This window comes from Danio rerio, chromosome 23, assembly GCF_049306965.1.
Source record: "Danio rerio strain Tuebingen ecotype United States chromosome 23, GRCz12tu, whole genome shotgun sequence".
Taxonomy (NCBI): domain Eukaryota; kingdom Metazoa; phylum Chordata; class Actinopteri; order Cypriniformes; family Danionidae; genus Danio; species Danio rerio.
Window position 1 is genome coordinate 40,663,214 of NC_133198.1, and position 15,085 is coordinate 40,678,298.

Sequence of the window (15,085 nt, forward strand, 5' to 3'; positions counted from 1 at the left end):
GGGAAAATAATTATTGATCACGTCATAATTTTTCTCAGAAAGCATATTTCTGAAGGTGCCATTGATGAAATTTTCCCAAAATGTTGGTAACAGCCAAAGAAATCCATATATGCAAAGAAAACTAATCTAATTCGTTTACAAATGGAGTTATGTGTAATTAAATCAAATGACACAGGGAAAAAGTATTGAACACATGAAGAAAGGAAGGTGTAGAAATTCAGTGAAAGACCAGACAGCAGCTGAAATCTCAGTAGTTCTTCAGCAACCCTCTGCCCTTCGCCATTGTAAATTAACATTATCTGCTTCAATCCAACATCTACATTATTAGGATGAAGAAAAATAAACCAGGGTGGACATTTCAGCAAGACAATGATCCAAAACACAGCCAATAACACTCAAATGCTTTCAGAGAAAGAAAGTCAAGCTGTAGAAAGGCTCAGCCAATCACCTGACTTGAACCCAATAGAAAACACAATATAAAGATCAGATTTGATAGACGAGACCCAAAGAACCATCAAGATTTTTACACTGTTGAAGTCTGTAAAAAACTCACACCTGAGCAATATCAAAATCTGGTTCAATTCCATGTCAAAAGCTCCTTTAGAAATATTATCGGAAAAGCATGACGTGTTCAATGTTTATTTTCCCCACTGTATAAATATTGACTTGCAAAAATGGAAAGACCATGGTGTCAGCAAAATATTTCTTTAAACTGCTGAGGAAAAAAGGTGCCTATATCTTGGATGTCTGAAAAAGAGAGTAAATTAAAATATTATTATTATTATTATTTATTTATTTAATTAATTTTTATTTATTTATTTTTTTGTGGTGAACTGTCCCTTTAACTAATCACCCCAAACACTATACTATTAGGCTACAAGAGATGCAGAGTACATACTTGCTCTTCTGTAGGCTACTAATGCAGAGTGACTGCAAACAGCACATAAAGTCCAGCCTCTCTTCACGCCTGTGGCTAAAGTTCACTTCCAAGACTGGCACTTGCAGATAAAACTTTGCGTTTAACACGTTTGTCAAACTTGTTTTCTGCGTTCTTGTTTTCTCCAGTTGCTGCAAGAGTTTGCTTTAACATGTTTTCCTCGATCAGAATCGCTAATAAAAGTCGTGCGCTGTTTGCTGGATCTCAGGGTTTGAAAGCATGCGCTTCGCAGAGACTGGGAAAATGTGCAAAGCTTGACGGAGATCAGAGCAGTGTAAATGTGTCTTTCAGACGGCCGATGTCCGGGAAAGGCTTCAATGTTCCGCCGAGCGCGGAGTTTGTGGCTCGGGTCAGCGGAATCGCGACTATGTGCAAACTGCCATTTCAGGAAACCGCGGACGGACTGGACGCGGCGTTTGTCGGGGTTCCTATTGACACCGGAACGTCCAACCGGCCCGGTGCACGGTAACACCGCACAGAGCAAAAGAATGCTGACTACAATTAGACGAAATTAGACTACAATAGTCAACATTGGAAATAGTAGATACTCACTTTTCATCAAAGTTATCCTAAATCTATTAAACAACACCTACTCTAGTCCCAAGACAAGAAACTACTTTTTGATTTACTTAAAGTGTTGACTACTGTAGTTTTAATAGAATTATTACAATTATGAGTTATGTATAATTTTGTGATAAACCAATAGCCTATAATTATGCAGAAGAGTTCAGATGCAAAAACCAAGTGCCATCTGAAATTTTCTTCTAAAATTAGCTTCTTTTTTTAGCATTTCTTTGTTAATTTTTTTCACATTTTTTACTTATGTAATTTTTTTTGCATCTGAACTCTTGAAACATTATTTTAAACTATGTAGATTACAAAATGTTAGTTATAAAATGATTCAACTATTGGACTTTAATTAGATTCCTGGAGGGCCGCTGCTCTGCATCGTTTTTCTCCAATCAAACAGCTGATTTCAATAATGAGTGTTCAAGAGTCTTGAACACCTTGATTTAGTTGCATCAGCTGTGCTTGATTAGGGTTGGAGCAAAACTGAGTCAAGCTCCGGTCCTCCAGGAATCCAGTTTGAGGCCCATAAACTAGATTAATTTGAATAAGTTCTGAAATGAGAATGTCCTTCAAACAGGGGGGGATTTAGTGATATAAGCAACTCCAGCATGGGGCCCCAAGTCCTGAAATGCACCCTTACTTTTTAAAAATTTTTAGTTATTTTGCTGTTTTAAATCACTTAATCTTTTCTGCGTCATTTTATCTCAATGTAAACTTCACATTTTAAATAATTAGATGTCTTAAAATTAATGTATAACTAAAAATAATTAAAAAAAATTTTTTTTTGTTTAACTGCACGACTGCTTCATGATTGAGGGTGGTGTTTTTTCCGAATATTATTATTACATAATATTATGTTATTATTATAATAATATATTTTATTGTATATTAAATAACATTTAATTGTTTAAAAAAATATTTATTTGACTCTCACTATACAAAATATGATAGAAACTTGTGTTATAAATAGTTTATATGTATAATTAATATTTATTGGGGGCCCCCAGATGTCCTGCACTGCAAAAAAAGACTTTTCTTACTTAGATTTGTTTGTCTTGTTTCTAGTAAAAAATATCTAAAAATTCTTAAATCCAGAAGAATTTTCTAGACAAGCAAAACATATTGTCTTGTTTTAAGAAATAATATGCCAAATTGAAGTGAGTTTTTTTTTCTTAAAACAAGAAAATAATCTGCCAATGGGGTAAGAAATCTAATCTTACGTCAAAAAGAAAAACAAGATTATTTTGCTTACCCCATTGGCAGATTATTTTGCTTGTATTTTGGCAGGGCAAGGCAAGTCATTATGTTTTGTTTGCCTAGAAAATGTTTCTTGATATAAGAATTTTTAGATATTTGGACTATAAACAAGACAAAAATTCTAAGTAAGAAAAGCATTATTTGCAGTGTGACAGCGACAGCTTACCTTGCTTATTGGTTAAATCCGCTCTTGCCTTCAAGTGCAATAAAGTCTTTTTAAACCACAAATTATAATGAAAAAATATATTCAAAATAATGAATATATGAGTAATATAATATTGCAATTGTCCCAGTGATGGGTTGCAGCTGGAAGGGCATCCGCTGTGTAAAACATATGCTGGATAAGTTGGCGGTTCATTCCGCTGTGGCGACCCCAGATTAATAAAGGGACTAAGCCGAAAAGAAAATTAATGAATGAATAACATTGCAATATGTATATTACATATACATATATGATTAATTATATTTTATAATAATATATAATAATAATAATGTTTTTCTATATGGTTGTTGTTACACAATGTCATATTTAATGGATGTGTATATATGTGTGTGCGTATGTTGATGTTGTGTAATATGCTGTATTTACTAAATATAGTTAATTTAAATACATTTATTATATTTATCAATGAAAGAAAAGCCATTAGTTTTATTTCATGTATTTTATTTAGATTTTCCAATAAACCTGAACATTTGTGCATTATAGAAGTGTAAAATAAAACTGACTAAGAAGAATTCATAAAATGCTGGTTATAAAATTAGTCGGCTATTTTCTTCCAGAAATGTTTAAAATGTTCACCACAGAATGTTATTAATCATATAAATCGTTTGTGATTAAATGTTCATGACCTCTCTCTCTCTCTCTCTCTCTCTCTCTCTCTCTCATTCATAAATAAATGAATAAATAAATATTCTGTATGGAGCATTAATGAATTCTAATACCTTTATTAGGTTTGGACCGAGACACATCAGGGCAGAATCTGCTATGATCAGGGCATACTGTGGCTGGACGAGAGCAGCTCCATATGAATCAATCAAAGTGGCAGATATCGGTGACATTAACGTCAACCTCTTTGACCTGAAGGACACCTGCAAAAAAATACAGGAGGCTTACCGTAAAATCGTGGCCACCGGCTGCATCCCACTAACCCTGGGTGAGAACTGCACAGATATTAAAGGTTTCCGTCTTTTCTTAATATGCATACGCTGAATCTCCTTTTCCACTCATCTTGGATTTCTAGGAGGAGATCATACCATTGCATACCCGATCCTTCAAGCTGTTGCTGAGAGGTTTTTTCACGAAAGGCCTTTTGTTTGCTTTATTAACTTGTATTCAGTCTGAAATGCTGTTGTTTCTGCTGTTCAGACATGGTCCGGTAGGCCTGATTCATGTGGATGCCCATGCGGACACTAGTGACATGATTCTGGGGGAGAAGATTGGTCACGGGACGCCTTTCAGACGCTGTGTGGATGAGGGTCTTCTGGACTGCAAGAGGGTTGCCCAGATCGGGCTCAGAGGATCCGGTTATTCTCCAGATAATTATGAGTGGAGCCGAGGACAGGTATCATCATGCTTTCACCAATAAACACACTCATACGCATCTTTCTGACATACTTGACTTTGATTGGTCAGTCTTAAAGGGCACATAGGTTACCCCTTCTTTCATATTTATTATAAGTCTTTTGTGTCCCCAGAATGTGTCTGTAAAGTTTCAGCTCAAAACACCCATCAGAGTATTATAGCTGTTTGAAATGTCTGTATTATAGCTGGGAAAAGGTTGTTGCTGTTTTTTTTGCACTGGGCCTTTAAGGCGAGTCATCCCCGCCCACCAATCCCACGTGCCTGTCAGCAACAAGCCTCAACACGCCCTTGTCTGCCTCAGGAAGCAGATTTTAACGTTTTTGAGAAATACTACAGTAAGAACTTTACCAACAACAATGAGTTCACGCACACACACACGCAAATACATAGCGTAGACACAGAGACACACTCACACAAACACATAGCACAGACACGTAGCGCGACACACACACACACACACATACATAGCGTAGACAAACAGACACACACATACATAGCGCAGACACACACACAGAGACAGTGAGAGAGACAAGCTGCTGTGCTGATAAAGTGAATCTGAAGTGAATGGCTGTACTTCATTACACACGTGCACACGTTTTAAAACATGTTAAACTTGTAAAACTCACTCTTGATCACGTCTGATGATGATTGATGATTCTAGCAAACTGAAACAAACCTTTTATTCCTGGTTGCTTTGCGCTCGTCCTGTCTTGTCGATATGAGTATATGCAATAGTACGGAGACATGTTAATGCGTGCAGCTGTCAATCAATATTGGTGGGCGGGGGGACCGCACTCCTACGTAAAGTTGCGGTCGATCTGAAAACCGCTCCAATTGGTCCACCGTTTTTTTGTTGTTAAATTAAAAAAAAAAGGACTGGGTGTGTTTATTTCACCCCAATATGACAGTATATACACTATACTTACACACATGTATGTCCAAACAGCTTGAAAAGTAGATTTTTCACCCTAGGTGCCCTTTAACATTCTGAGTCTAGTCAGTCATGGTGTGTATTTAGTGGTGAATTTTTTTTAGGCAAGGCAAGTTTATTTATATAGCACATTTCATACACCGTGGCAATTCAATGTGCTTTATTAATATTGATAGTTTTTGCTTGATTTACTGTAGATTGTATTTATTAGTTTAGCAATTTTCGTAACTTAACTGTTGTAAAATCTGTGGCAAACCGCTGTAATGTCTTTTGTTTTTTTTACCATATTTTTTACTATAAAGTTCTGGCAACTACAGCTGTCGGTGATTTTTCGTAAAACTGAACATTACAATAAAATACTGTTATATTTCATACAGTTGTATTATGTTTATTACAGAAATAGAATGTAGATAGGTTTACGGTATATTTTTTATGAATAGTAGTTTACTGTAAAGGAATTTACATTCACAGCTGCTATTTTTAAAGGAAATCACAATACATCTGTTTTATTTAACAGAACTTTGCTGTAAACAAACAAAGTTTTCAATTATAAAATTTACAGTTTATCAAAAAGTATTCTGTGCTGCACATTGTAACCTTACATTTTACGGTGAAGTTCTTGCAACCACAGCTGCCGGTATTTTACCGCATATTTTTCCCATTATTTTTACAGTTTATCAGGTGAAAAACATTTTAAACATTTGTTACTGTGTAAGGTGAGTTTATTGCATTCAGGCACAAGAAACAATAAAGTTTGTTTTCTATCTAGGCTAGTTTTTAATAGCAGATGACGCTCTAGGCTAGTTTTTAAGAGCAGACAATGCTCTAGGTTAGTTTTTAACAGCATATGGTACTCTAGGCTAGTTTTAACAGCTAAAAGCTAAATGTCAGCTTAAAAACTAAGTTTAGAAACTCTTCAAGATAGCGATGCATTTTAAGAAAGATTTTTCACCACACCTCTTAAATAATTGTTGATGTTTTCAGGGTTTCCGTGTGGTGGAAGCTGTGGAGTGTTGGCACAAATCTCTGGTCCCGCTGATGGAGGAGGTTCGCTCTCAGATGGGAAGCGGTCCAGTCTATCTGAGCTTTGACATTGACAGTCTGGACCCTGCGTTTGCTCCGGGCACAGGAACACCTGAGATTGCTGGTCTCACACCCATTCAGGTAGGATTAACCAAGTTATAATTTAGGATTATAATGCAGGATCAATTAATTTGCATTATTTACTTTATTTTCAAATTATAGACCTTTTTCATGGCTGCTGCATGGAGGGCGCCATAGCGACCAGCGTCTTCCGGTAGAATGCTAAAAACTTCCGTTTACAGCGTGTACAACTAATAATTTGCGCTCCGAAAATGGGTTTCTATGACGTTTTTAATGGATAACAGAGTGTTTTTGTGACACACAACTTAGAAGTGTGTCTGTTAAAGCCGTTATAATCTGTCACATGTGGTTCAAGCGCGTCAGAAATACGAGAAAAACGTTCTCCTAGTTCACATGTCTGCCATCAGAAATACAGAATACAGTGTGTGTGTGCGTTCCCGGCCTGTCAGCTGTTAGCTCAGTGGCTCTTTAAGACACACACGCACACACACACACACAGAGAAAGAGAGAGAGAGAGAGAGAGAGAGAGAGCAAACCAGAGTACTGGCATGAAACTTAACAGGTATGAAAGTCGTGCAATTTACAAAAATTACCAATAAAAGTCTGTTATTGATCCTCTGCTGGCTGATTTGCTGTTCATTCTAATCGCGAGCCGTTTGTGTTTTATTTCGTGTGTTGTATTCACCACGGTTTGTGTTATTCTGTCATTCCAAAATGACACTAGCCTATATTTTCACTGTCACAGTTATTAAATCAGTGTGTCAGTGGCACAGTACAGGCTACGTGTGTGTGTCAAACATTTTGGTGAACTACATTTGTTTGGGCTGGTTATATATTTGAAATAAAGAGAAAATGTTGACTTTAGCGATGACAAGGCTTCATTTTAACTGCAGAAGATGCCGTCTGACAACGAGGGGAAAATGCCTCACAGCAGCTGTTTTCCTTCCTATTAGATCGCATTTCTTTAAATGATCAGTCCAGGAGATGGTGCTGATGGACAACAGTATTAGTTCAAAGAGGATAAAAGCTGGTAAAATAGATTAAAACTATCGTTTCAAAGCTGTCCAAATGTGACTGTTTACACGCATCAGCTGCCGACCGGAAGTTCTTCGCATTCTCCTTGCGCATACACGCAAAGCATAATGGGTAATTTTGCGTTCCAAGAAAAAGGTCTATATTTCTGTTATTTATTATTTACTATTTTGTTTGTTTGTTCATTATTCATTCACACATCAACTTATTTTTTAAAAATGTATTATTATATTAACCTTTTATTTTTCATTTTAATCCATTTTCCATTTATTTATTAAGTTTTTGAATAAAGTTGATTTTTTGTAGTCACAATTTGGATATTCATTAGAATTTTATGTAATAATTTTTGTATTTAATTCTTTAACTATTTTGTACCAGTTGTATATAATTATTCTATTACATTAATACAGTTATTTGTATGATAATTTTTACTAATGTACATTTTTATACTAATGTAATTGTATAATTGTAATATATAATTTTAATATATTTCTTTTTTTATTAATAAATAAATAATAATAATAATAATACACAATATATTTTTAGTTCCCCTTCGGTTGGGGAACTTCAGTGCCATGAATGGGAGGATTCGGATCAGAAGCCGCTTATCTGGAGAGTATTGAACGGGCCAATGAATGAAATTAATTGGCAGCGTAAGCTTGCGCAGGTGTGCGACATCTGCAATTATCTCAGCATATAAGCACACCTGAAGCCAGCAGACGCCATCCTTTTCGCTTCAGATCCTTTCTGAGTGAGTCGATGAGGGTTCCTCTTGCTGATCAGCACTTCAGAGCGAACGAGCGTGTCTCCCGGTCCAGAGTGGGTCTTCGCGGTGGCAGACGGTCGAGCTGGGTTACTCCCTTGCCTGCGGTTCTTTGGGTCCGGTCCTCCAGAGCGGTGCGTATAGTTGCAACTTTCCTAAAAGAGCAACACAGTCGTGCAGCACGTCCTTTTCAGGATGGCGCTCCGACTGTGCGTTTCTGGATGCGGGGGTTTCCTGTCTCCGGATGATGGACACGATCACTGCATTGCATGTTTGGGGGTCCAGCATGTTAATGCGGTGCTCGCGGGCGGTTCATGTCGTCATTGCGATGCCATGACCGTTGCACAGCTAAGATCGCGGCTAACTTTCGCAAGAGAGCGAGCCACCCCAGTTGCCTCCTGTTCTAAAAAAGCAGCGGGCGCTCGGGCAGATCTGAGGGTTTCAGCGGGAGCTAATCCGCCGCCCACGGGCTCGCGGACCTCTCGCTCCTCACGGCGCTCCATCCAAGCTTCGGGTGGTGAGAGTGATCCGTCTAACCAGATGGTAGCTCTCACACTCGCTGACACCGGAGATCAGATGTCCTCCGCGGCATCGGAGGGTGGGCTTTCACTGTCCGACGAAGATCCGGACCCGCTCGCCCCCTCCGGGCAGGTGAGCGCTGTCAAATCGGATCCTGAAGCGGACATGTTAGCCGTGCTTTCCCGGGCTGCTTCGGCCGTGGGGTTGGAGATGGTTTATCCCCCAGCTCCGCGGCCGGACCGACTAGATGGGTGCTACGTAGAGGACCAGAAGGCGAAGCCTTCGAAGCCTCTCGTCCCCTTCTTCCCGGAAGTGCACAGTAGGCTCACGCAGTCCTGGAGGGCACCTTTCTCTGCCCGTGCTGCGAGTGCCTCCGCCCTCACCGCCCTTGACGGCGGAGCTGCCAGGGGGTATGAGGCGATCCCGTCAGTGGAGCGCGCTATCGCGGTCAATCTTTGTCCGCGCGGCGCCTCTACGTGGCGGGGTTTGCCCCGCCTCCCGTCCAAAGCCTGTAGGTTGTCTGCCTCCCTCGGAGCCAGAGCTTATAAGGCTGCGGGCCAGGCTGCTTCTGCTTTGCACGCGATGGCCACCTACCAGCGCTACCAAGCGCAGGCGCTGGCCGAGCTGCACGAGGGCGGGTCCAACCCAAGCTTATTACATGAGCTGCGCACCGCGACCGACTATGCTCTTCGGACTACTAAGTCCGCCGCGTGTGCGCTGGGGAGGACGATGTCCACACTTGTGGTTCAGGAACGCCACCTCTGGCTAAACCTGGCCGATATGCGCGACGTTGACAGTTCGCTTTCTTGACTCGCCCATATCCCAGGCTGGCCTGTTCGGCGACACCGTCGGTGAATTCACCCAGGAATTCAAGGCGGTGAAAGAGCAGTCGGATGCGATGGGCAATGTCATCTATCGGCGTGGCCGTAAGCCCGCTCCGCCCGCCGAGCCATCCACCTCCGCTGTTCCTCGCCGAGGGCGCCCGCCAACGAGTGCTGCCCCGCCCCCGCCTGCGCCTCCGGCCAAGCGGGCGCGGCGTTCACCTCGAAAGCAGGCAGCCCCTCCTGCCCAGGGCGCCGTTAAGTCCGGTAAACGGACCGCGAAGCGTCCCTGAGACAGGCCATCCGGAGAAGAGGAAACTTGCTCTTTCCCCGCTGGAGGGCGGGGCCCCGATAACAACGGTACTTTTCAGTGCCACCAAAACATCAGTAAAAGAGCACTTTTTCCCTTCCCCGGATGTGACTGCACGAGTTCTGCCAGTCCGGGACGCGCTGCCTTCCGGCTCGCAGACTCTACGTGCTTCGCCAGTGGCTCACGAGCGCTGGGGGGACGGTCTCCCTTCCCTCAGCCCTCCAGCCCCCTCTCCGGAGTCAGGGTGCGGAGCCAGAGCGAATCGCTCTCCTCCAGCTTTTCCGCGGGACCCTCGTGCTTCCCGGATCAGCACACCCACTCCGCGCTGCCCCACCGCTGGTACGTCAGCGATTGTAGCGATGACTCCATTAGCGAGGGCTCTGCCTGCCTGGTTAGCGCGGGCCAGCCCCTCGCGGTGGCTCATACGCACAATCAGACTCGGTTACGCGATTCAGTTCGCGAAACGGCCCCCCAAGTTTACGGGCGTGTATTTCTCCAGGGTCAACCCCCTGTCCGCCCCTGTCTTGCGAGAGGAGATTGCTGCCCTCCTGGTGAAGGGTGCAATCGAGCCGGTTCCTCCAGCCGAGATGGAGAGTGGGTTTTACAGCCCATACTTCATCGTACCCAAAAAGAGCGGTGGGTCACGGCCAATCCTAGATCTGCGCGTTTTGAACCGCTGTCTGCACAAGCTGCCGTTCAGAATGCTCACGCAGAGGCGCATTCTCCAATGCGTTCGTCCTCGGGATTGGTTTGCAGCCATAGACCTGAAGGACGCGTATTTCCATGTCTCCATTCTTCCACGCCACCGCCAATTTCTGCGGTTTGCGTTCGAGGGTCGAGCGTGGCAGTACAAGGTCCTCCCCTTCGGGCTCTCTCTGTCTCCGCGGGTCTTCACCAAACTCGCGGAGGGTGCCCTAGCGCCCCTTCGGCTCGCGGGCATTCGCATACTCAATTATCTCGACGACTGGCTGATTTTAGCCCACTCGCGGGAGCAATTGATTATGCACAGGGACGAGGTGCTTCGGCATCTCCGCCTACTGGGGCTTCAGGTCAACCGAGAAAAGAGCAAACTCGCCCCCGTGCAGAGGATTTCTTTTCTCGGGATGGAGCTGGACTCGATCACCATGGTAGCGCACCTCTCCGAGGAACGCGCTCGCCTGTTGCTGAACTGTCTGAGGGAGCTCGACAGCAAACTAGTGGTCCCACTGAAGTTCTTTCAGAGGCTCCTGGGGCATATGGCATCCGCAGCCGCCGTCACGCCGCTAGGGTTGCTCCATATGAGACCACTTCAGCACTGGCTTCACGATCGGGTCCCCAGACGCGCATGGCACGCGGGCACACACCGGGTCTCGGTTACTGCGCTGTGTCGCCGCGCCCTCAGCCCTTGGAACGACCCCTCGTTCCTACAGGCCGGTGTGCCTCTAGGACAGGCGTCCAGCCATGTTGTTGTTTCAACAGACGCTTCCAACACGGGTTGGGGGGCCGTGTGTCGCGGGCATGCGGCTGCGGGCCTCTGGAAGGGTGCCCAGCTGCATTGGCATATCAATCGCCTAGAGCTGTTGGCAGTGTTCCTCGCTCTCCACCGCTTTTTACCGGTGCTGGAGCGGCAACACGTGCTGGTCAGGACGGACAGTACGGCGGCGGCGGCGTATATCAACCGCATGGGGGGTATGCGCTCTCGCCGCATGTCTCAGCTCGCCCGCCGTCTGCTCCTCTGGAGTCACCCACGGCTGAAATCGCTGCGCGCCATTCACGTCCCAGGCACGTTCAATCGTGCAGCCGATGCGCTCTCACGACAGCTGTTACGCCCTGGAGAATGGAGACTCCACCCCGAGTCTGTTCAGCTGATATGGGCGCGATTCGGGGAGGCCCAGATCGATCTGTTTGCTTCCCCCGAGAACGCTCACTGCCAGTTGTTTTTTTCCCTGACCGAGGGCTCTCTCGGCACGGATGCACTGGCCCACAGCTGGCCTCGGGGCATGCGCAAGTATGCGTTTCCCCCAGTGAGCCTGCTCGCGCAGTTTCTGTGCAAGGTCAGGGAGGACGAGGAACAGGTTCTGCTAGTTGCGCCCCTTTGGCCCAACCGGACCTGGATATCAGAGCTCTCACTCCTCGCGACGGCCCTCCCCTGGCGGATCCCTTTGAGAGAGGACCTACTCTCTCAGGGACAGGGCACCATCTGGCACCCTCGCCCCGATCTTTGGAACCTCCACGTGTGGTCCCTAGACGCGAGGAAGACTTAGGTAACCTACCGACTGCGGTGGTTAATACCATCACTCAGGCTAGAGCCCCCTCCACGAGGCGCGCCTACGCCCTGAAGTGGAGTCTATTCACTGAATGGTGCGTCTCTCGCAGAGAAGACCCCCGAAATTGCCAGATTAGTGTTGTGCTCTCATTCCTTCAAGAGAAGTTGGACAGCAGGCTGTCGCCCTCCACTCTCAAGGTTTACGTGGCCGCCATCTCCGCTTATCATAGCGCGGTAGCTGGCGGCACCGTGGGAAAGCATAACCTGGTCATCCAGTTCCTTAGGGGTGCTAGGCGAATTAATCCATCTCGCCCCCCTCTCATGCCCTCTTGGGATCTCGCCCTCGTTCTCACGAGTCTGCGATCCGATCCCTTTGAGCCACTCGAATCAGTATCTCTAAGATTTCTGTCCCTGAAGACAGCTCTGCTGGTTGCGTTGGCCTCCATCAAGAGGGTCGGGGACCTGGAGGCATTTTCGGTCAGTGACTCGTGCCTGGAATTCGGGCCGGATTACTCTCACGTTATCCTGAGACCCCGCCCCGGTTATGTGCCCAAGGTTCCTACCACCCCCTTTAGAGTTCAGGTAGTGAACCTGCAAGCGCTGCCCCCGGAGGAGGCAGACCCAGCCCTTTCTTTACTTTGTCCAGTTCGCGCTCTGCGCATTTATGTGGACCGTACTCAGAATTTTAGATCATCTGAGCAGCTCTTTGTCTGTTATGGCGGTCGGCAGCAGGGAAGTGCCGTATCGAAACAAAGATTATCCCACTGGATTGTGGATGCCATTTCACTCGCTTATTCGAGTCGAGGTCAGCCGTGTCCCCCGGGAGTACGTGCACACTCCACTCGGAGCGTTGCATCCTCTTGGGCGCGTGCACGCGGCGCCTCTCTAACAGACATCTGTAGAGCTGCGGGCTGGGCGACACCCAACACATTTGCAAGGTTTTACAATCTGCGAGTGGAGCCGGTTTCCTCAAGGGTATTAGGTAACCCTTTGGTGATTGAGGAGACAACTCGGTAGGGTGTTGAAACACGCTTGCTGCGCCATTCTCCCTAACACGGAGGTACGTGCGCCTTTTTTATCTGTCAGTAAAGTTCCCCGTCAGGTGAGCCCTGCAGATTCCTCCGTGGCCCCCAGCACTGACTCAGCGGAGGAGTCACTTGCTGGCCCACTACGTTGTAGGTCTGCCCGCTGGTCAGCCCGCGTTTTGGGTATAGGTGCCTGCTATGCGTGATCCCCACTAGGCGATCCCATATGCTTATTCCGCCACGGTTAAGTCCCCCCCCTGGGCGGACCCGTGTCTTCCCTCTCCGCTAACCACTCTTTGCTATGCGTACTCCCCCTTTTTAGGGCTAGTCCATAGGTAAATTCTGCCATCTATCCCCCCCTTGGGTAACGGATGGCCTCCGCAGCGTCCTCCCTATCGGGATTGCACGCTTCCCAACGTACTGTCGTATTCCTAGAATTATCTAGATGCTCACGACTTCCCAAAAAATATATCTAAATCCGTAAAACTTCTGTTGAAGTAGGATAAATTAGGGCCAGGGACACGTTGGAGGACCGCGCCCCCCATGATGTGGGTGCGTCACGCTTGCTTGACTATCTCCTCATCGGGGGTGTTGGTAAGGTGCAGTCATTATGGCGCTTTCCATATTCTCCCATTCATGGCACTGAAGTTCCCCAACCGAAGGGGAACGTTCGAGGTTACAGAAGTAACCCTTCGTTCCCCGAGGAGGGGAACGGAAGTGCCATATTCCGTCGCCATAATGACTGTCCCTTAGCTGTTTGAAAGTCTCTTCAGCTTAAAAGGATGGCGTCTGCTGGCTTCAGGTGTGCTTATATGCTGAGATAATTGCAGATGTCGCACACCTGCGCAAGCTTACGCTGCCAATTAATTTCATTCATTGGCCCGTTCAATACTCTCCAGATAAGCGGCTTCTGATCCGAATCCTCCCATTCATGGCACTTCCGTTCCCCTCCTCGGGGAACGAAGGGTTACTTCTGTAACCTCGAACGTTCACAGGCCCCCAAGCACTCTCTTGCTTGTTGTTAAAACACCTGCTATAGGAAGTTTAAAAATTGGGAAACAGCCAAGATTTCAGGCTCATGTTTGAGCAGCCCTTAGACTTTGCAAATGAAAGTTTAATATTGACTTTGGTTTAAAAATGCTTAAACTAGAGATGTGTCTGATTTGCGCCATCTCAGCTCTTTTGCAAGTTTTGTTTAAAGAATAATGTCTTTTGAAATCTGCGTCCAGGGTCTGGAAATCATCCGAGGCTGTCGAGGTCTTAATCTTGTGGGCTGCGATTTAGTTGAAGTTTCTCCACCTTACGACACCACAGGTAATGCATTCTCTTCGGTAAATAATCCAGTTAAAGGGTTATTCAGACCTCAGTATAAACACTCTGATAAAAAAAGTTTATGACAACAGTGCTTACCACTGGGCTACCGTGCCATCTATATAGAAAAGGAGGAGGTGTAGAGGTGGAAGAGGGGATTCTTGAAAACGAAGATGACTGTTATATGGAACGTAGAGTATTTATAGTGGCATAGGAATCGTCTGATTGCTGAATCATAAATTGAATAATGCGGGGCCGGCTGCAAGCAATCATAAGCATGTGATCCTCTCGAAATTAGTTTATAAATAAACTTCACTTAAAATAATACATGCAAGCAGAATATTTGATTATACCTTTAATTTTTAGTCTAAATTTGAGCCTTATTTTGTTTCTTCATAGGAAACACTGCTTTGCTCGGTGCCAACCTCCTCTTTGAGATGATGTGCGTCCTTCCCAAAGTCAAATACTATTGATTGCTTTATTTTTTCTAAGATGATCATGAAATATTCCAGGTAAATACACAGTGGAATTTATAATCTGTACATGATTCATGGTCACAAATCACTATTAACGTTTTTTTAAAAACCAGTACCTTTAAATAAAAGGTTTCTTTTTAAATAGGGTTGCAAAAAATAGGGTTGGAAATGAAATAAAACGTACCGCACAATATTATGGAAA

At 45.0% G+C, this 15,085-nt stretch overlaps 1 protein-coding gene across 1 annotated transcript; it reads left to right on the top strand.

Annotated features, from left to right (window-relative positions):
- Positions 1-957: 957 nt before the first annotated feature.
- agmat (agmatinase (putative)) lies at positions 958-15,085 on the top strand. The gene is given in 7 exon segments (NM_001077551.1): positions 958-1,402; positions 3,716-3,918; positions 4,006-4,054; positions 4,131-4,326; positions 6,262-6,441; positions 14,326-14,410; positions 14,807-15,085. Coding segments are annotated over 7 exon segments (1,101 nt in total). The 5' UTR covers positions 958-1,088; the 3' UTR covers positions 14,881-15,085.